This window comes from Halichoeres trimaculatus, unplaced genomic scaffold, assembly GCF_033239565.1.
Source record: "Halichoeres trimaculatus isolate MK-OKI-2021-1 unplaced genomic scaffold, fHalTri1.1 fHalTri1_scaffold_15, whole genome shotgun sequence".
In the NCBI taxonomy this organism is placed as follows: Eukaryota; Metazoa; Chordata; class Actinopteri; order Labriformes; family Labridae; genus Halichoeres; species Halichoeres trimaculatus.
Window position 1 is genome coordinate 27,659,723 of NW_027437193.1, and position 21,167 is coordinate 27,680,889.

Sequence of the window (21,167 nt, forward strand, 5' to 3'; positions counted from 1 at the left end):
CGCACACCAAATCGGCTTACAGTTAGAGGGAAGGAGACGTTTCTCTGCAGTATGGAGAAGAAAAAAAAAACGAAATCCTATCCTGCCGCAACTGTGGAGGAGCTCCGAACGATGGGGACGTTTATTGTCAAGAACAAATAGAGGCCTTTTAATTTTGTCTAGCAGCTGACGCCTCTCCCCACCCACTCCTCCAGAAACCGCTTTTGTCAGGAAAAGTAGTGCAAGCAACCACGAGAGTTTCATAGCAGGAAGAGGAGGAGAAATGTGCGGGTTTGTCGTTGATGAGCTCGTGGAGGAAGGAAAAAAAAAAAAAAAAAAACGTACCCGGCTGGTTGCAATGTGATGTAATTATCTGCTATTTCAGAAGATTATCTCCCTCCATCAATATAGTGTTTAAATGTGTGTGTATAAACTGTGTGTGTGCGCGCATGTGTGTGTGTGTGTGTCACTTGATCTCTAGGTTGTACCCCGGTGTAATGTTGAGACTCTGTGGCCTGCAGCTTGGCCCCTCATTTAAGCTGGGGTTAGCTATGATCTCCCCCTTTAACTGGGGTCCCTCCCCCTGCCAGGATCCCTGATTTACCCACACACTTACACACACACACACACACACACACACACACACACACACACACACACACAAACATATATATATATATATATATATATATATATATATATATATATATATATATATATATATATATATATATATATATATTTATATATATATACATACAGAGTCTGTCAACACAAAAGAAATATTCTGCTGTAGAAAGCGGGGGTCCCTCAGAGGGCGCGACATTGAACTGGGGGGGGATTAAGAAGAAATGGCTGGCTAACACCAGGGTTGCCATGGTAAAGACTCCCCCATCTCCCCACCCAACCCCCCCCCCCCCCCCCCCCCCCCCCCCTTTATATTTTCGCTTTGCTTCTCTCCCTCGACCCTGTGCCTATTTTTCATTTCAGGTCTCATTGTAGGGCGAAGGAGTAGGGAAGATGTAATTTGGCTTATGAATTTAGCCTCTTATCTGTTCTGCTTCACTCTGAGAAAAGAGACTTCTGGCTCACATGCTGCACTTCAGACAGCAGGAGGAAAGCAGAAAAAAAGCTTTAAAAAAAAAAAACCTTCATCATGCAAGCAGTTTAATACAATTAACTAAGTGGCTGTGAATATTTCGCTACAATTTTGACAACCGTCTGTCTGACATATGTCTCCCCCTGATCATACAAGTCTTTTATATGTTTTTGCATATTCATGAAGCATGTCACGAAAGAATGCTGAAGCAATAATTTAGATTCTCAGCATACTCACCAGACAAAGGCCAAGTTGTCTGCTTTATGACCTTCTGAATTACAGCTCCAATAATAACGTGATGCATTACTCATCCATTGTAGCTGCCGTGTTATCATGCTAGCCTGACGTCCGCCCTCCCTCAGCGGGGTAATGGATGCAGCACTGGGCTGCTCAGTGACATCAGCAGCCTGAGTCCATGAAACAAGGCAGTGAATGACCGTAGATCAGTGTTAAACATCATGACGTCAGCCCTCTTGTCTGTGCAGTAGCTGGGAGACACTGTCTGCAGTTGTTCCCTGGCTGTGGGAGCTCTCAGGCTGTGGCCCGGCGATGTGCCGGGGTCTGAAAGGAGCGGCTGCACAGTCGGACATCGCTGCATTGTTCTGTCAGCTGGATGTTCAGAAGAACTGTGGCTGGCTGAAAGATACTTGAAATCTTCTGAGCTTTGTCAAAACACAAAGAGGGTTTATTTCAATAATTCAAAACACTGGTATCATTCATTATTGGGAAACATGCCTTGTAACTAGGGATGGGTACCAAATTAGGTACTTTTATAGGTACCGACCAAATTCTGTCAAAAGTACTGGGTATCGATTCATGTAAAACCAAAAGGTACCATGTTTAGGTACCTAAATGCATCCTTGTGACTGTGAGAGAGTGGAAGAGTAGGAGATTTTCCATGCTGGACATGAACACAGCATTGCAAGGTTATATATTGAAGAATAAATTTGTTAAATTGAATTTTTTTAATATTTCACTTTAAACAAATTGATATTTTTTACAACATAAACACATAAAAGTACCAAAACTTGGTACCGTTGAGTACAAGTACCGATTGCCAGGTACCGGGCATCGGTACCGTATCATTTCAAATGTAAAAGGTACCAATCCCTACTTGTAACTGTTGAGAAGCAGTTCAACCAAACAGCAAAAACTATCCTTTTTTGGACGTTTATATGTCTAAATGAAAACAAGGAGGGTAAACTGTAGAAAGAGCCAGACTCTTGAAATCTCAAGGACTGGTGTTTGACAACTTGTGTAAAGGAAAACCAAACCCGCTGCGTAGCTAAATTCTATTAAAGAAAATGGAGGAAGTGTCGTTTTGTTCCTTTAGTTGCACTGACCCTGTAAGGACAGAAACACTGTGTCATATTGATGCTTACATCTTCCTCTTTGTCTGTTTCAGATGCTGCCGTGGATGACTCTGCGCTGAAGATGAAAGACTCCTGATTAAAGAGGTGGGGGGTAATGAAATAAAGCAGATCCTCTCAGTTTCAGTTCCAGGTATAAACACAAATGTTCATGTAGAACGTAACCAGAGCAGTGTTGCCTTGTGGGAAGTGGACTCTTTCTGCTGCTGCTGTCATCTGTGTCATCTTGTCTTGGCCTGAGCATTGTCCTCCCCTGTCCTTCCTCCTTCCTCACCCTGCCTTCTGTGGCAGTTCATCTCTCGGTCACAGCTGCTGTCCTGCTTGCCTCGGCGAACATTCAACGCTGTCGGTGAGTTTGGTATGGATCACATAAAAACCATCGACCGTTGACTGTGCCCCGCGGCTCGCCTGCTCCGTCCACGTCAAGAGTGAACCCCTCCAAAAAAAAAAAAAGAAAAAAGAACGAAAGGGCAAGTGGGCTCATGCAAATCCGAAGGCGAAGACGCACACATAGAGAAAACGTGACACTCTGTTTCCACTGTACTCAAAAGACCAAAGGTCACAATCAACATTCATTGCTGTCGCTGGGTTGGACTGTGTAGAAAAGCTCACTGAACAATGAGTGCAACTGTGGCCCAGATCTGCCTGACTTGTGTCTCAGCCAATCAGTCGACCGGATGTGAAGCATTCTGATTTCTTTATTTATATACTTCTTGTTTTTCACTTCTATTTTCTCCTCTCTTCCTCCCTCCCTGGTGCTGGGAGTCTTCAGGGGAAGAGAGGGAGAAAGAGAAGGAGACACAAATAGACTTCTGGCTGCTTTGCTTGTCCTCATCCTCCTCTTTTCTCCTCTAATTGGTGGTTATGTGTGCAGCAAGGGGGAAGGAAGCGGAGTGAATGTGTAATCATTTGGAGTCTCTTCTCCTTTAGATGTTTCATCCCTCTCTTTTTTGTTTGTCTAATTATACACTGAGCTCGGTTAACTCTGTTAACTGTGCTGGCAAGAATGAGCCAGCGACAAAGAGGGCGGACGACGGGAGCGAAAAAGACGGGAAGATGAAACCGCCAGCGAGAAGATGATCTAGTTTTTAGAGTAGTTTGTAAAATATTCTCCCTGATGTTGCCGCACATGTGCTGGGCTATAAGGTGTTTTCAGATGTTGAAAGATATTCACCTTGCTGTGTCTCATTATCTGTGTGTGACTTTTCTAACAGGCTGTGTGGTTTTCTTTCTTCCTCTGTAAAAGCGTGTGTGTGTGAGTGTGTGTGTGCGCACGTACGCCATGACAGAGAGCCTGTCTGCTGATCTCAGGATGCAATATGTTATTTTCTTTCTGTACTGAAGCAGACTCCCCCCTCATGGGAAAACAGTCTATAACCTTGTCTGCCTTCACACTGTCTCCGACCGGCCTTGCTGCTGCCATTTCTCATTACAGTTGTGTGTAAAATGTTTGAAAAAAAAGTGTGAAATGAATCCTCTGTCAAGGTGTTGTATGTTTTGCATAAAGTTTTATTTTGCTGATTCATTCAGTAGTTTATTAAAGTGCACTCAGAACCTGTACGTCAGTGTCTTGTGATTATTTGTGGCTGAGTTATGCAAGAAATTTTATGTTCTAATCTTGAATATCTCTGCGTCTCTTTTGTCACTTTTTGTGCCTTCCCTGTCATTTAGTAACCAAGCACCATGTCCATGTCCCCGTCTCTCTGTATTATTCATAGAAAAGCACTTTGTACAGTGGTGCAGAACAGTGGAGGTGATGTAATCGTGGCTGCAAGCATGGCTCCACTCCGTCATTTAAGATGGATTCATGCGACAAGAAAAAAAACAAAAAAACACTGGTTTGATTATTTGTTCTGCTTTAATGTTGATGGACGGAGAGTTTACATCAGCACATTTCAGTAAATTTGGAAATCAGAGTTTTTAAAACACATCCATGACAGCTGTTTTCACATGAGAAAAAAAATGTGTTGTTTTTTGTGGTGGGGATAAACGTGCACATCATCCTGTGATGCAATCTTGAACGTGATCGGGTTGTGTGAGAAAAAATGAACAAGCAAAACTAACCTAAATTCTGCTTTAACAGAATTTCTCACGCACCAGTTTGAGGAGATTACTGCCATCTAGTGTTCAGAGATATTTTTACATGAGTTCATGTAGGAGGAGACTGAATGTTTTTTAATTCAAGGAAATGTCATGAAATGTAAATGATTAACATTGCATGAATAACAGTGATCAGGTCATCCGAGAAAAACAAACGATACAACAAAAAGATGTTTTTTTAAGTTTATCTCTAAATTAAAAACATGCCTATTGAGTCTTTTAATAGTGTAGCATCAGTTTTGATTTCAATGTTTATTAACAGTTTGTTAAAAAAAAAAAAAATCATGATAATCACAATCCTTAGATTATCCCTAGAGCTTATGAAATACTTTTATACAAACCTGGTTTTATGAATTGATGTTTTTTAATATTTTTGATGGTGTAAAACACATACATAAAGGTATGATCAAATCATCTTCATCATATGAACCATTTGTCAACAAGCAGGAGCAGCTTGCAGATCTAAATAACTAGAATAGATAATTAAACCATACTAATGTCATGCTACTTTGCCATTAAAACCAAACTTATCTGGAGCTTTTACCCTCATTTTATTATTTAAAGACAGTAAATCAGGTTTACCCCAGAGACTTTATTTCTGGTCTGTTAATCTTTTTCTTCCCCAGTATATGTTACCAGTTTTTGCCTCTAAATCTGCTATAACATGTTATTTTTTGTCACTACTTTATGTTGTTGAAGTCAATGAAACACCTGTCCTGCCATGTGCGTGTGGGAAAACAACTCTCTCATGACTTCCTCCTGATGATGTCACAGGACTTTTTCCACTTAGCGTTTAACCATTTGCCAGGTCCTGATCACGGGACCGGAAAAATTCCTGAGCTGGAGTTTTTCACATGTTAAGATAAATAAGGAAGGAAAGATAAAGCTGGCATGCAGGTGGCCCCCACATGTGTAAACTCAGAGCAGTGTTTATATAAGGTCACCTGGTATCTACATGATAATGGTGCTAAAATGTCCCTTTCATCACAAAGTTAACAAAAAAAAATCAAGTCATGACAAGTTTTGTAAAAAACAAAATTTTATTATTTTTTTAATAAAATACATATATAACTTTTTATTCAAGGAAAGAATACAAAAATAGAAAAGTCTATTCTACAACTTCTACTGTACATCTGAGCTGAGGGCATAAAATAGCATTAAAAGCAGTTTAATGAAACAAACAAAAATAGGGGCTAACTGAGGTATCACTTTGAAAATATCTTTGGCTCCTGGATCGGGGAAAAGCTGAGGTTGAAAGCAATTTGTTTGTTTCAAGTGGGCCGCTGCCGCTCTTCAAAAAGCAAACAAGCTCCTACTTCTTTGCCAGAGAGATATTGTGTATAGTTTGTGCTTTGTTCCTGAAATGAGAATAAATGGGTTTAAAATTAAACAATGCTATTAGAAATGTACGTTTAAAGGCTGTTCCTCAGTCATGATGCACAATATTTACCTCAAACGGTTGATGTAGTCCATCACCCAGTCCTTTGCAGGATTGGCACACACCAGTTTACCTTTCTTTAAGAGGAAACTAGAAATTAAAGGCAAAGAGAGTATATCTTTTTAACTCAAGATAAACTTTTATTTGTTTTTGTACTGTACATGGAGATAAAGATAATTGCTTCTGTACTTACATTATGGCATTGATACGACACATCCCAGTGTTGGGCTGGACAGAGTACCCCTTGATCTCGGAAAATGCTGGTTTGGTTTTGCTATACCAATGACAACATCTTGGTTGTGCTGTGAAACAAGAGATAAATCATTTTTACAGACTGAAAACACGTAAGCCTTGATTCTTCTGAGTGCATGAAACTTAATAAAGTAAATGGAAGATAGAAAAGTAACTGATGAGGAAAGAGGAAACTATGTACACACCTGCAGATGCGTTTGAGGTCATCAGACAAACAGTGAGGAGAGTGAGCACCATCACTACAGCTTTGACTGACACCATGTCGTCTTCTGTGCTGGATGCAGTGACTCTGAGCTGAGGGTTGTCCTGTCTGTCTTCAGGTGAAGTCTGTGATGTTGAGCTGTTCAACACCGCCCTTATATATTCATCTTAGAAACAGGAAACTTCCACCCATGTCCGCAGTATTACACCAGCACAAAAACCCCCACTCACTTTCCCCGATCACAAAAATGGGGAAGACAATCTAGAATATTCACACCTGAATTAGAGTGATGTAACCAAGTGGGGAGTTTTCAGTATTTAACAGGTGGTATTGATTTGGTCACACATGTTTGATTTTCCCATCACCACACCTTCATAAAACAGCAAGTCCTGTTGAGGCAACATGGGAAGTTCCAAAGGTGAGGCTCTTCTCTGAGTGATTCCCACCTTAAACAAGTGAAGAATATTAAATAAAAACAAGGTATTTAAACTTCACTCATAAAAGGTCAGGCAGGATAAAGCTGCTCTAAAGAGGTCACGGGGCTCTGACTTGTTTCGATCTCATCAAATAGGTTGCTCTGTGCAGAGGTTTTCTTTCTAGGTCAGAGGAACACATCTCACGTTCTCCTGAAGCATGCAGCAAAGGAAAGAAGAAACAGGTCATGATGCAAAAACTGACTTTGAACAGGCATGATAAACTTTCCGTCAAAGCCGCACCGTGTTTGAACCTCCTCAGTCTGACTTCCTGCTACATTTGCTTTACTCATACAGTCTCATATAAGACATTTACTTAATTTTTTTGTCTTCATCATTTGCTTTAAAAGTGCTGTAACAAAGCTGAAATTCAGATGTACACTGTTTAACACCAGTGCTTTGTAACGTTAATTAGTATGCAAGCAACTAACAAGTTGACTAGAGATTAATTTTCTAGTTATCTAAATTAAGCTAAGTAGCTGGCTCATGCTAGTGTTTCTGCATCCTGTTAGCTGCTAGGAAAATCTGAAAACAGCAAGAAAGCTATTTTAAGAACTATTTTTCCTGGATGATAGCAACAATCTGGGAAGAAAACGTCAAAATGGAGAATTCATAATACAGGGTCAAATGTTGCTCCTTGCTAATGTTATCCTCTCAAGACAGTATTTGGGAATGTAAGCTAGCTAGCTTTTCATCCACATTGGTACACACCATAACATGACAAAAAAGGGAGGTTACCGGTTGGTGTTTCTCAAGTCTTTCTCTATGTTGTTTGAATTTCTATTGAAGGTCACCAGAGAAATGTTTACAGTTGTTTTGTTGGACTCTTTTGTCAACACTAGCTAAGGCTAACTCTATTTCAGAGCTTATGCTAGCTAACACACTCCAGGAGACTGGGAGAGGCAAGTTCTGATTTTTGTAATATTTCACGCTTATTTCACCGAAATTATCACAGTACCGGTGAACAACACAACTTGAAGCATCTTTTGGATGTTCACACCGGTATAGAATTGCTGCTAATAGCCACATCAAATCCCTCAGGAGATGTTTGATTGTTTGTGGAAGTTTAAATTATATATATATATATATATATATATATATATATATATATATATATATATATATATATATATATATATATATATATATATATATTTATTTATTTATTTTTATTATTATTTTTTTATATATATTTTTTTTTTCGAAAATTTGTACTCCATCATGTGAATGAGAAGAAAACAAAAACTACAGGAAGTATATTAAAATAAAATGATGGATTTTTCATTATTACTATTTGACAGAAACTTCTAACATTTCATGCTCATAAATGGGCCCTCACAAACAATTTTGGGATCATTTTATTCCTTCACATCCCCCTACAGTGCATTGTTCAAGTTTCTTAGAAAGCTTTGAAACACTTATTAGACTATTGCATTTCAGAGAAAAATTAAGTTGATTAATGAAAAAAGAAAATCTTCAAAATGTGTTAGTCAGAACACTTGTACCACAAGTTACGACTATGATATCAGTTTATAATCATGTGGAATGTTTAATAAATTAGAAACTATTGTCTCAAATTTTTGTCTCAAAGAATTGCGACAAACTTTGTAGCCTTCTTCTCTCTGTGGTCTTGTGTTGTCTAAATGCAGCAACCAGGTCAGCAGGATGTTCTGATGGTTTTAGGTTGTTGTCAACATGTTGCGTTGAACGTTTGGTGTTTCTTTTTCTCTGGTATTTCGGGGGGGTTGCTGATTTCAGAAAAAGTATTTTAACGACACACTCTTACAAGGCGTTGAAATATTTTACTCAGTGAACTTATAAAAACTTCATAATAAAAAGTCTGAGAGTTTAAAGGAAAACATTTACAATGTGACTAAAGAAAAACCTTTTTTTGAAACAGTGTTATGTAAAGTACTTATCCTGAGTCCTTTAGTCAACAGAATATTATTGTTTGATGTGGTATCATGTTATTGTGGGGGTGTGGCACTGTGACAACACTTTGCTCATACTCTTTGAGTTTGAATGGGTGAAAATAACATTATTTTGTTATTTATTTTAAAAAAAAGCCACTTTTGGTGTGATCACTGAAACTATGAAGTGGTTAGGAACTATACCAGTGATATAGAAGAGGAGACCATCATATTGTCCTCTAATGTAATAAACTACATTCTTAATCGATACGATAAAACGATAACCTGTACTTTAACTCCATTAACTGATAGCAAGTTGTTTTATCCGTATACCATGCCGTGCTCTACTTTTAAAAAGGTTTCACAGTTGCATAAAAGGCGTCTCTCAATTCATGTGTACCGACCGCAGCTAGGGGCTTTTGTGCCACTGTTGTGGGTAAAATTACGTTCCATGCACCATTTCTGGCTTGGTCTCAAAATGTATGTGATATTTAATGGGTTAACCAGGCGTCCCCGGTCTGTGGTGTGACATTACCTTTCCCCTTTAAAGAAAATTAATGATAAGGTCAACTTCCCTACAGAGTCAAACCTTAAATTTCCTCCTTTGTTACACTGTTTGACTGCTGAGGGGAGGCTGTCTGATGGACCATGAGTTTCTTTGATGCTGGGGCTTCTATGTTCATCGAATACTCATGTGGATAGTGATACATTCTGGCTATTCATTTCTCTTTCTTTCTTTCTTTCTTTCTTTCTTTCTTTCTTTCTTTCTTTCTTTCTTTCTTTCTTTCTTTCATTGAGTTCTCATGAGCATTGTTTTATGTGAATCTACATTATTCCAGGGTGTCACAGGATAACTTAAAGCCAAGACAACAGTGAAATAAAATTTGCCTGTGTTGTAAAACAGTAGAACATACACTTTGTTTTTACCTTGTTACATTGACTTCTTAACATCTTGACCCAGTTTAAAGACAGTACAAGCTGTTATAACACTCCCAACAGAGAGAGAATAGAAAAATGAACCAGGACTTGAGAAAGTCATACCATATACTAAAATGAAACACTTAAACAGGCATCACCCCCGAGTCAAGATCCATCAATTTTCTCTTAAAAAAGAAAAAAAATCAATTCAACTAATATAACTATATATAGTTTGAAACTAACTGATAGACATGTCTTTTATAATGAGTTATTTCTTAGTTGGTATACACTGACCAGATGAGTGTGTAGAAATACAGGTACAGAAAACTGTTGCAAAATGCTTTTATAAACAGGAAGAAATAAAAGCAGAGGGCTGCAGCAGGAGCAAAGCAAAAGCTTTAATATTTATGTGTTACACTTTGTACAAATACAACATTTGATTCAAGCAGAAAACTGTGAAATCATTCAATGCACTTCGAACTGAGCTGATAGCTGTAACTTCATTTGATCACTGTTAGTGCTGATAGACATCATGCTGACTTGACACAAGGCAGAGCTGAGCTGTTGAGGTGAACCATTCCTGCTTTATTCCTGCAACAAGAACCAATCAAGTCAACATTTACTTTTATACAAACTTGTTTCCTAGCCTGCAGAATTGTTTTGTTTGTTATTTGCAAAATGACTTGCTTCTGATTTTTACCGTAATTCCCAGCAAACGGTGAACATAGTCCATCACCCAGGCAGTGTCAGGATTGGCATTAACACACAACACAATGTCTCTTGTGTTTTATTCAGACTAAATGAGCATCAAGAGACAGTATTTGTCCATTTCTGCAAGAAGCTTGAAAAACTTTTTGATTGAACAGAATGGGGTGTCAAGAATTAAAAGGTTAACTGGTTGATGAAAAAAGGAACAAGGTAGAAATAAATAGAAAAAAACAAAAGATCAATACATTCTATAAAATATGTAGAGTGCAAAGGTCATGTGATCAGCACAATATTTCAACAGCATATTTATAAGGAGAGACTGGGGTCAGACCAATGTGACAAACTTGATGAATTTTGAAACAGTAGAAATGTACTTATTATATTTACACTTCAGTACTGGAACACTTTAGTGCAACTATTCAAAAAAAAAAAGAAGAAGAAAAAAAAAAAAACTAAAAAATAGAAAAAAAACAACAACTTCCTTTTTACAACTGTATTGGGTCTTGCATTCTTTAAAATGACCAGCAGGGGGCGCCTCTGTTGCAGAAATAGGTTTGGTAGAGGTCTGGGAGAAAATGCTCACGCTCTTGAGTTGATTTACTTCCTCAGTAAACATTTTCCAAATGAGTTTATGTTCTCAGTCTTTGGTTTCAAGTCTCCTCTGGGACAGCATGGTGTTCTTTAAGTAATTAACGATCAAATTTAGATCAAATAGACTAAGTTGGTTGATTTTGATGTTATTTTTTTACATTTCTCATAAATATTGCCATTGTTTTTTCTCAGTTTCCTGGGTGAGATGGATTCTGTTGATTGATTGTAGCAATCAAAGACATTTTAATCTGTATTGATGATTAAGTTGCTTTGAAATTGTAGAAAATAGCTGATTGGTTTTTGACTTACTTTCCTTTGTGATTCTGTTTGCTGAAACTATTTCTATGTTTCAACTTTTTTTTTTTTTTTCAAAATTCATAACATTTACAAAGAAGTATTCGATTAAATACCGTTTTTATCCCAGCAAAAATATCTCATGGTGTTCCACAGGGAATTCACATGGACACACTTTATATTTATATTTTGTTAAAAGTGAGTTCAGAATATGAGTTAATTTCTGATTTACAAGAAGTAAGACAAAGTCCTTGTTTTGATACTTACATGATGGCATTAATAGGGCACACTGTGGTAGTCTGGACTGTGTACCCAGTGAGTGCAGCATATGGAATTTTCACTTTTGCATACGAAAGGCAACATGATTGAGCCACTGTGAAAACAGACAAGAAATTATCTGATTAGTTTCTTGAAGTAAGAATTCAAAGGTAACTCATTATGTCTATCGTTTCCAATCTTAACCTCCATGAAACTGATCAACTAAAAGCAAATATAAATATAAAGAAGCAGACTGAGGTACACCTGCCTGCGGATGTGTTTGAAACAAGCAGACAAAAGGTGAGGAGCGTGATCACCATCACGGTAGTTTTGGTTGACACCATGTTCTCTTCTGTGCTGGCTGCAGTGAGTCTGATCTGAGCTGTTGTCCCGTTTGTCTTCAAGTGGAGACTGTGGTGGTGAACTGTTGATCACAGCAGCTTAACTCTCCCCAAAGAAAGAGGAAGATTGTGGAAAAGGGATGGGCCACACATGAAAAAGATGAAGTGCAAAGTAACATTAAGTCATTTCATAATTTATCTTGAGTGATTTATTATAAATAAGATCATTTATATAAAGGGGACAATGAGAGCTATAAAAATTAAATTATCCTGGCATCCTGTAGAATCAGTGGAAAAATGTGACTTGGAATAAAACAAGAAGTTTGATTTGAGATAAGTCATTAAAGATTAAAGATTTCATTGTGCATCACGAACTTGACGACAAACTGCACCATGTTTGAAGGACACTAGTCCACAGTTTATATTTAATAAGTAATTTTTTTCATTACTTCTACTGTTGCTGTTTGATTGAGCTTGCCTAACCAATGTCCTTTTCTCCGAACAGATTTTTGGTCCTAGCTGTAACCTAAAATTTGTCTGACAGTGTAGTGCTTTTGATTCTGGTATCAGCCAAGTTGGTCCAAAGTGAAACAACACAGGGCAAAAGGTCTGTTCAACAGAAGAAGCCATTAAACAATAAAAAAAAATACAGTGCCTGCATGCCACCTGTCCAGTCAGAGTACCTTCAGTGGTAGACTGCTGCAGACTCAACAGAAGGCCACAGGAGGTTTTTCCTACCTGTGGCAATCAGGCTTTACAATTCCTCCCCCTCTACAGGGACACAAACAAAACAGCTCTCATATATGTTTATTACATAAATAAAAAGTTAGTTTCCTCATGTGTTACATCATTATTATATAACTTAATTTTACTTGTCTGATCACTCAAATGAATTGACTTCACCTTAACATTGTGTAATTTTGCTTTAAGACTTTGTATTACTCACTAAGGTATTTGCTGTGGTGCTTTGTCTTTCATTTGTTATTTACATACCAACAGTTTGTGTTCTTTACCTTCACTAATTTTGTATTGTGTCATAATTTCCCTCTGAATGAATAGTTTTTATATTTTTTAATCGTACCTTAATAGTTCAGAGAGGGTGAGGCTGAATCTGAAAAAGTTCTTAAAAAGTTTATTTTAAGTCTTACCAGGTTGATACATATGATGCATTTTATAAGAACTTATAATGCTGTTGTTTATTTGGTTTTCTTTCGTTTTTCCAAACAGCAGTTAATATATGATTTGTAATTCATTGTACCGACGTTAGGGGGCGGAAGTGTTCGGCTACACAGGAAGGATTCACTCTATGAATGAGCTGCTGGATGTCACAGCGGAAGAGACTGAACCTGTTTTTGGCACTGAAGCATTATGTTTTATACTCTAGTGTGAGTTTGAAAATATCATTGACGCTCTATAAACCCTCGTTTTTATTAAGTAGCTTTCTCCAATAATGATGAGATGTCACGACACGGAGAAGCCTTTTTTTCGTGCATTACAAGCTAGCAGAAGCTAACGGTTAGCATGCTGCTGCATTGTTATTATCATGGAGAAGAGAACCTACGGGGGAGAAGATGCTGGATAACGCAGAAAGGTAAGACACGTATAAAGAAAGACTATTTCTATGCTTCTGTATTTTGTAACAGCATTACACAACCCATATTTCTTCACAAATCAATTTCGACATGAAAACAGAAGAAATAGCGAAGTGTAACTTGCACAGTCAGGATTTATTTTGGCATAACCGCAGAACACATTTCTGAAACTAATGCTGAAAAGAGTAATATAATAATATCACAACTGAACAGGGTTAAACCCTCACCCACGTATTCTTTATGGATAGCAATGTTGTATTTGTGGCTGTTCCACAAATCTACTAATCACAAAACCTCACGACTATTTTACAATTACTGTTTTGTTTTCTATTCAGGTGTAGTAGCTGTGTGTGAGGGCAGTGAGGATGTCACAGCTGGCTGAGGTAACCCAGAAAGTACAATCCAGGTAGACAAGAACCAGCAGTGATGAAAGAAGAAGAAGAAGGCAAGGCAGAATGTGAAGGGGAATCTCTGTTTGAGGACCCAGATTTCCCTCCTGAGGACACCTCCCTTTACTTTGACAGATCCACACCCATTGCCAGGCTGCAGGGAAGCATCACCTGGCTACGCCCACAGGTAGGAGAAAGTGTCAAAGGTAAATGGGGGATGCCAGGGTAAATTCCTTGTGCGTTAGCGCTGTCATCACTTTCATCATCTACTCATGTGACATACTCAGATCTGTATAGACGGTCTCAGCTTTAAGCCGTTTGCTTAAAAGGTGCAGTGTGTAGAAGTCAGCAGCATTTTTTACTGAACAGAAACAGTGGAAATGGGGTATAATGTTTACAAGTGTATGTGAATTATCTTAAAATAAGTGCAAAATAATCCCCATGAAACTTGTTTTAATCTTATTTACTTAGAAAAAAGTTTTTGAAATGCATTTTTACTTATGTAAATGCAGTTTACTTATGGGGGCAGATCAGTTTCTGAGAAGAATGAGCTCCTCAGTTTTTTCTCACTAGAGAACTCATTTCTGTCTTTTTTTCGCTTCCAGGAACTCTGTCAGACTCCAGCTCTCTTCCCGGAAAATATCAACCTTGGTCATGCAAAACAAGGCTTGTTAGGAGACTGCTGGTTTCTCTGTGCCTGCACCTTCTTACTGAAAAACAAACATTTACTGAATAAGGTAGCGCCTCTATCCATCTACAGTACCTCAATATATAAAATATAATAATAGACTGTAAATTCTATAGAAATTGGTTGGAATATTAATTATAAGTGTGTTACCTGCCTTATGTCCCACACTGCTGTACTGACTTGGTGTGTGACTCTCTGTAGGTTCTTCTCCCAGACCAGCCTCAGTGGGGTGGCAGCAGGTACCGGGGCTCTTTTCAGTTTCGTTTTTGGCAGCAGGGACACTGGACGAATGTAAACATAGATGACCGGCTTCCCTGTATCAATTCCACTCTCTGCTTCTCACGCTGCCTGTCACCCTCTGCTTTTTGGGTAGCCCTGTTAGAAAAGGCCTATGCCAAGTAAGAAGCCCATAAACTTCCTCTGTAGTCTATCAGTTAAAACTTTCTTTGGCATTGCATTCTTAACAGGTTGAGTGAAAAGGTTGTTCTTCCTCAGGCTTCACGGCTCATACGAACGGCTGTGGGCTGGGCAGGTGTCTGAGGCTCTGGTGGATTTCACTGGGAGCTTAGCGGAGCGCTGGAGTCTGGGAGACTTGGGGTCAGAGGAGGAGCAGAAACCAGAACAAGACAGTGACGAGGTCAGGAGGAGAAGGCTGGACCTGAACCTTATACACTCTGTTAAAGATGAGTGTGCTATAAGCTGCTCCACTCACAGCAGCCCTGGAGGTAAGGAAGTTTAGAGAAACTCAATAGCCATAAATTTTAGAGCCCTTGTCAAAATCTAGAAATACAAAATGCTTTGCAAACATTGTTGAAGAATCAGTTACCAACAGATGTTGAAAATTTGGAACTATCAAACATTCAAGTGACTTTGATGAAGCGTTACATCATATGATGACCCGTCTGACTGTTCCAGGTGCCAGTGAGCTGGGTCAGTATCATGCACTGAGTGTCATGGAGTGGTCGGATGTGAAGACATTGATAGGAAGTGAATTACTGCTGCTCAGGATCAGAAACCCCTGGGGAAGGTGCTGCTGGGGAGGGGCCTGGAAAGAGAGGTAAGAATGTGTCCAGAAGTCCACCTTCTGGAATTATGAAGTGATTCAAAACTGTTGTAATATACTACTCATTATGACACGTTACACATGGGTATGCTGGGTCAAATGTTCATAAAATTAAAAGAAAACAAACTGTGTAAAATTAATCATTAAAAACAAAAGGGTTTCCACTCAGTCTTCTTCTGTTTCTGCAGTGGTGCTGGTTGGAGTTCTGTCGACAAGGTCTCTGCTTCAGATCTGCAATCTCGAGTGGCTGAGGGTGAGTTTTGGTTGGATGAGACTGAATTCATGTCCCAGTTTGATGATGTCACTATAGGCTATCCCATCACTGAAGATGGCCATCTTAAAAGTATCTATACTGGTAAGTCCTGGCATTTTCTTAAGACTTTTATTTGACACTCAAAACTCAGGCTTTAACTTCTGTAATGCCCTTTATTCATCCTCTCCACTCTGGCAGGAAATCTGCTGAGTCATAAGCATCAGATGGCTGGCCGGTGGTTGAAAGGTCACTCTGCAGGTGGCAGCCGAAACAGCAGCAGCTACAGCAGCAACCCAAAGTATTGGCTTAAAGTGTGTGAGAGAGGAGAGGTGCTAGTATCTTTGCTTCAGCATAGAAAATGGAGACATACGGAGAAATACGCACAAACGCCACGGGGGAGTGGCGATAACACAAAGCACCAGCATTACCAGGCTATAGCTCTGCACATGTGGAAGGTTTGTGCCATCAGTTGTTCAAAGCATAGACTTGTTTTCTTTCCATTTTGACAAACCGATGTGTTTTGTTTGCTTCCAGGTGGAGAAGAAGCGTTTCAGTCTGAGCCGTACGTTGAACAAACCCCCATGTGCTTCGACTCACTGCCATGCCTATGACAGAGAGGTGGTTCTGCATGGGCAGCTGGAGCCAGGATACTACCTGCTGATCCCAAGCACCTACCAGCCAGGAGCCGAGGCCCGCTTCCTTATCAGGGTCTTTGCTTCTTCTTCCACTTCCCTTTGGTGAGCAAAATTTAAAAAATGAGGAACAGCAAGCTCCTTGTGTCATTGAAAAGAGGCTTTAAAAAACATGCAGCAACGATCAAATTCAATGACTCAAGTAGTGAAGAAAAGAAACAAAGTAAATCATACTATTGATCTCAAAAAGAAAATCAATAAGATACAGAAATTAACAGAACATATTTCTAAGACTTAATGAGATGTTAAAACTGAGTCCTGTCTAACTAGGAAACATTAAAATTGTGCAACTTTAATGAACACATAAGGAAATGTAGAGGATTTTCAGGCATTGTTACTGTTTATGGATTTGTGCTCACACACTATGTGTTCATGGTTTCCCGTATAAATGAATAACAGTAAGTATACAGTGACACCTGCTGGTCATTTTCAATAACATCCTCAAAGAATCATTCATTAAATGTTTCATCCTTGTTTTTTAGAAAACTTTTTAAAGAAATATTTTCCACTTGATCTTTGTTTCACTGTGTGTAGTTTTATCACTGTTTTCAAATTTACAGCACTACCAGAATGAATGAAATGATTCATGATGTATCAATGTGGATGTTCCTCTTAGTGCCCTGAAAAGCCCAGCACCTTCACTGCCCTTAATTACCGATGGAGAGTGGGAGACCAGTTTCTTCCAGGGCTCGTGGGTGGAGGGAGCAACGGCTGGAGGAAGCAGGAACTTCCCGTCTCACTGGCAGAACCCAAGCTTCCCTTTTACAGTTTGTGCTGAGTCAGCAGAGACATCAGGAGTTAATGTCAGGGTTACCCTGCACCAGAGCCGCCCTGACACTGATCTGCACCCTATTGGCTTTCACATTTACAAGGTCAGTCAAGCTTGGCAGGAAATCCCACCTGTCAGTCAAAGGTCTGGGCCACTAACCTCTGTGTACTTTATCTTCAGTTATTATACACAGACCGCACATGGTGTTATATTTGTAATGGCCACCCTATGTTTGGCCATTAGGTGTTTGAGGAAGCTTGAAACTTGCTGACAGCTTTTGTGTTTGAAAAGATATTTTACACTGAAGACTGGAAAACTCCTTGAAAAATGACGAAACATACATTTGTTAGATTTTTTTTTAGTTGTCAAATATCATCCTCATCATTTATGTATAAATGTTGGAACTGTTTGTCTGAACAAAATTAAAGACTGATAATCACCCAACTTACAAGAGCAGATGATAAAAACTAAACTCACATTTACAAAATAAACTGTTCAATATTGGTAAATAACTCAGATGTTTAAGAACCAAACTTTTTCAGTTCAGAATTCTGAGGGAATGTAAACCCTAAAACTCTACCACAGCTTTAAAGAAGAAGCTGCTTTGACTGTGCACTGTCTGCTCTATTCTGTCTCCAGGTACCTGAAGCTGCGCCTGAGCAGACACTTCCCAGAGACAAGGACCCTGTGGCCAGCTGCGTCCCTCACTGCTACACCCAGGACGTCAGTCTGTCCTGTCGTCTGTCTGCTGGGACTTACACCATCGTGCCGTCTACCTATCAGCCTGACTGCTCAGCAGAATTCACCCTCAGCCTCGCTCGAAAAATACACAGGTAGGTTCTGTTCTTTTGTGTCAGTCATTCAAAAAGTGAACATACACTCACCGGCCACTTTAATAGGTACAGGTTTATAAGGTCCAACTGCTCGTTAACGCACATTTCCAATCAGCCAATCACATGGCTGCAACTTAATGCATCTATGCATGTAGACATGGTCAAGATGATCTGCTGCAGTTCAAACCGAGCATCAGAATGATGAAGAAAGGTGATTTAAGGGACTTTGAACGTGGCATGGTTGTTGGTCTGAGTATTTCAGAAACTGCTGATCTACTGGGATTTTAACCCACAACCATCTCTAGGGTTTACAGAGAATGGTCCCAAAAAGAGAAAATATCCAGTGAGCGGCAGTTCTGTGGGACAAAATGCCTTGTTGATGTCAGAGGTCAGAGGAGAATGGACAGACTGGTTGGAGCTGATAGAAAGACAACAGTAACTCAAATAACCACTGGTTACAACCGAGGTCTGCAGAAGAGCATCTCTGAACGCACAACACGTCCAACCTTGAGGCAGATGGGCTACAGCAGCAGAAGACCACACCGGGTGACCCTCTAGTCAGCTAAGAACAGGAAACTGAGGCTACAATTCACACAGCAACACCAAAACTGGGCAATAGAAGATTGGAAAAACGTTGCCTGGTCTGATGAGTCTGGATTTCTGCTCCACATTCAGATGGTAGGGTCAGAATTTGGCTTCAACAACATGAAAGCATGGATCCATCCTGCTTTGTATCAACGGTTCAGGCTGCTGCTGCTGGTGTAATGGTGTGGGGACATTTTCTTGGCTCACTTTGGGCCCCTTAGTACCAACTGAGCATGGTTTAAAGTCCACAGCCTACCTGAGTATTGTTGCTGACCATGTCCATCCCTTCATGAGCACAGTGTACCCATCTTCTGATGGCTACTTCCAGCAGGATAACGCTCCATGTCATAAAGCTGGAATCATCTCAGACTGGTTTCTTCAACATGACAATGAGTTCCCTGTACTCCAACGGCCTCCACAGTCCCCAGATCTCAATCCAATAGAGCACCTTTGGGATGTGGTGGAACGGGAGATTCTCATCATGGATGTTCAGCCGACAAATCTGCAGCAACTGTGTGATGCTATCATGTCAATATGGACCAAACTCTCTGAGGAATGTTTCCAGGACCTTGTTGAATCTATGCCATGAAGGATTAAGGCAGCTCTGAAGGCAAAAGGGGGTCCAAACCGGTACCAGCAAGATGTACCTAATAAAGTGGCCGGTGAGTGTGTATTGTATTGTTGTACGGAGAAGTAATAATGACTGTATCTTTCAGGAAAGTGGTGAAAAGCCAGGAAATGCTTGGAAGAGCCATTCAGGAGGTCAGTTCAGTGGTGAAACTCATTGGTTGTGTTGGGTCTATGTGGATTTTAAAAAGACGTGAATGCTGAATAAAAATAAACAGACCTGATGATTAATTCATATAGAAAATGTTACACATTAAGAAGAGGAGGTAAAATGGTAAATATTTAACACTGAGGCCTAAATACAGATTAGGACATAACCTTTAGTTCATGTTTTAAAATATGATTACAACAACAACAAAAGAAAAACCTGCTGAAAATTGAATGGATAACTTGATGCGTTTATTTGTGTTGATTCTGTGGTTTCCAGGTAGAAGTATTGTTTTATACTTTTGATCACATAACACTAATTGTGACTCTTTGAGACTGTGTCAGTGTCAATGATTTTAAAGAGCCTCAAATTCTGTTTTATTTGTGTTATTTTGTTTAACTCGTATTTACTGTTTCTAAGTTTGTGATTGTAGTTAGAAGATGGCTGCTCTCAATAATCGCTCTGTCTGTCTGTTGTGTGCTGCTGTCGGCAGATCTCTCACATCTCTGTGATGCAGAGCTAGTTCTCTGGGACTGTTGCTGCTCCAGTGACGTCGGCTCACCTCCTTGTGCCTCTTGGCCCATGATGAAAGATCCTGCTCCCCTGTCCACCCAAACCGAGAAGCCATGTGTGTGTACATGTATGTGTATGTACTGGAAGTGTATTGTCAGAGGTGGAGGACACAGTCAGGCAGATCTAGTGGGAATGTGTGTGTCGGGAATCCTGGAAACCCCTTTATCCTAAACTGCTGAGGCTCAGGGCTGATGGGCAGCCACACACTCATCGGCGATTAGGACATCAGAGGTTGTCGGTGGGCTGGGCTGCTAATGAAGTATGACGGGACTGGCTGGTGTAAACAAACAGCCACCATTGAAGAGGGCCGCTGCTGCTCTTGCTCATTCACTCACTGGTGCGCCTGCCGGCCCTGAACAAAGGGCCCTCTCATGAAGGTCCCCACAGAGGCACAGGGGGCAAGGGCGAGGGGATGGTCCCCCGACAGCAGAGCCAACCAAACCACACCACACCATACCGTGCCATACCATGCCAGAGGTGTCCTCTTGTCCCCCACCAACCCCCCTGTAAGCACTCTGCTCTTCACCCAGCCTCGAGAATTCGTCTGTTTCTCATTCTCTCACAATTGAACCAAAATCAGGCTCAAACTTAAGTAGTCCAATCATTTCCTGACTCCATCCTCGCCTCACAGCTCCCTTATTGTCCCCCCGGCTTGGTCCACAGCTCTGCTCGGACCTGAACAGAGCCGCTGTTTAAAGTTGCCGCCGGACCAGATGACAAGCGGGCAGATGAAGGGATGAAAGGGGGGATGCGGCACATCAGAGAAGGTCGGTTCATATGAAGGAGCTGCCAGTCCTTTTTGTGTTGGTGGTGTGTGTCCGCCCACTAGCAACCATGTCTGTGAGGGGAAGTCACCGGGTTTCTGATAATTCATTTGAGCCAGTGTTAACAGAGACTCTTACTAAGCTATAATTAACTTTGGAGCGGTACTGTACTGTATTTATGATGCGTGGGACCAGCTGTATAGGATCTGATTAAACAATGTTTTAACACAACTTAGTGCTAATGTGATTTTTGCCATG

General features: G+C 40.0%; 2 protein-coding genes across 2 annotated transcripts; one reads left to right on the plus strand and one right to left on the minus strand.

Moving 5' to 3' along the window:
- Positions 1 to 5,849: 5,849 nt before the first annotated feature.
- On the minus strand, positions 5,850 to 12,150 carry ccl20a.3 (chemokine (C-C motif) ligand 20a, duplicate 3). The gene is made up of 6 exons (XM_074688643.1): positions 11,861 to 12,150; positions 11,602 to 11,707; positions 6,424 to 6,578; positions 6,180 to 6,288; positions 5,999 to 6,076; positions 5,850 to 5,906 (listed from the first exon to the last, which is right to left on the minus strand). Exons 1-6 carry the CDS (start codon positions 11,934 to 11,936, stop codon positions 5,861 to 5,863), a joined length of 570 nt encoding a protein of 189 aa, XP_074544744.1. The 5' UTR covers positions 11,937 to 12,150; the 3' UTR covers positions 5,850 to 5,860.
- Positions 12,151 to 13,216: 1,066 nt separating this feature from the next.
- On the plus strand, positions 13,217 to 21,129 carry capn10 (calpain 10). Its single transcript, XM_074688397.1, has 13 exons — positions 13,217 to 13,524; positions 13,861 to 14,101; positions 14,520 to 14,651; positions 14,804 to 15,000; positions 15,098 to 15,327; positions 15,518 to 15,659; positions 15,854 to 16,020; positions 16,117 to 16,373; positions 16,453 to 16,655; positions 17,227 to 17,482; positions 18,019 to 18,212; positions 19,514 to 19,559; positions 20,066 to 21,129. Exons 2-13 carry the CDS (start codon positions 13,952 to 13,954, stop codon positions 20,093 to 20,095), a joined length of 2,004 nt encoding a protein of 667 aa, XP_074544498.1. The 5' UTR covers positions 13,217 to 13,524; positions 13,861 to 13,951; the 3' UTR covers positions 20,096 to 21,129.
- Positions 21,130 to 21,167: the final 38 nt, after the last annotated feature.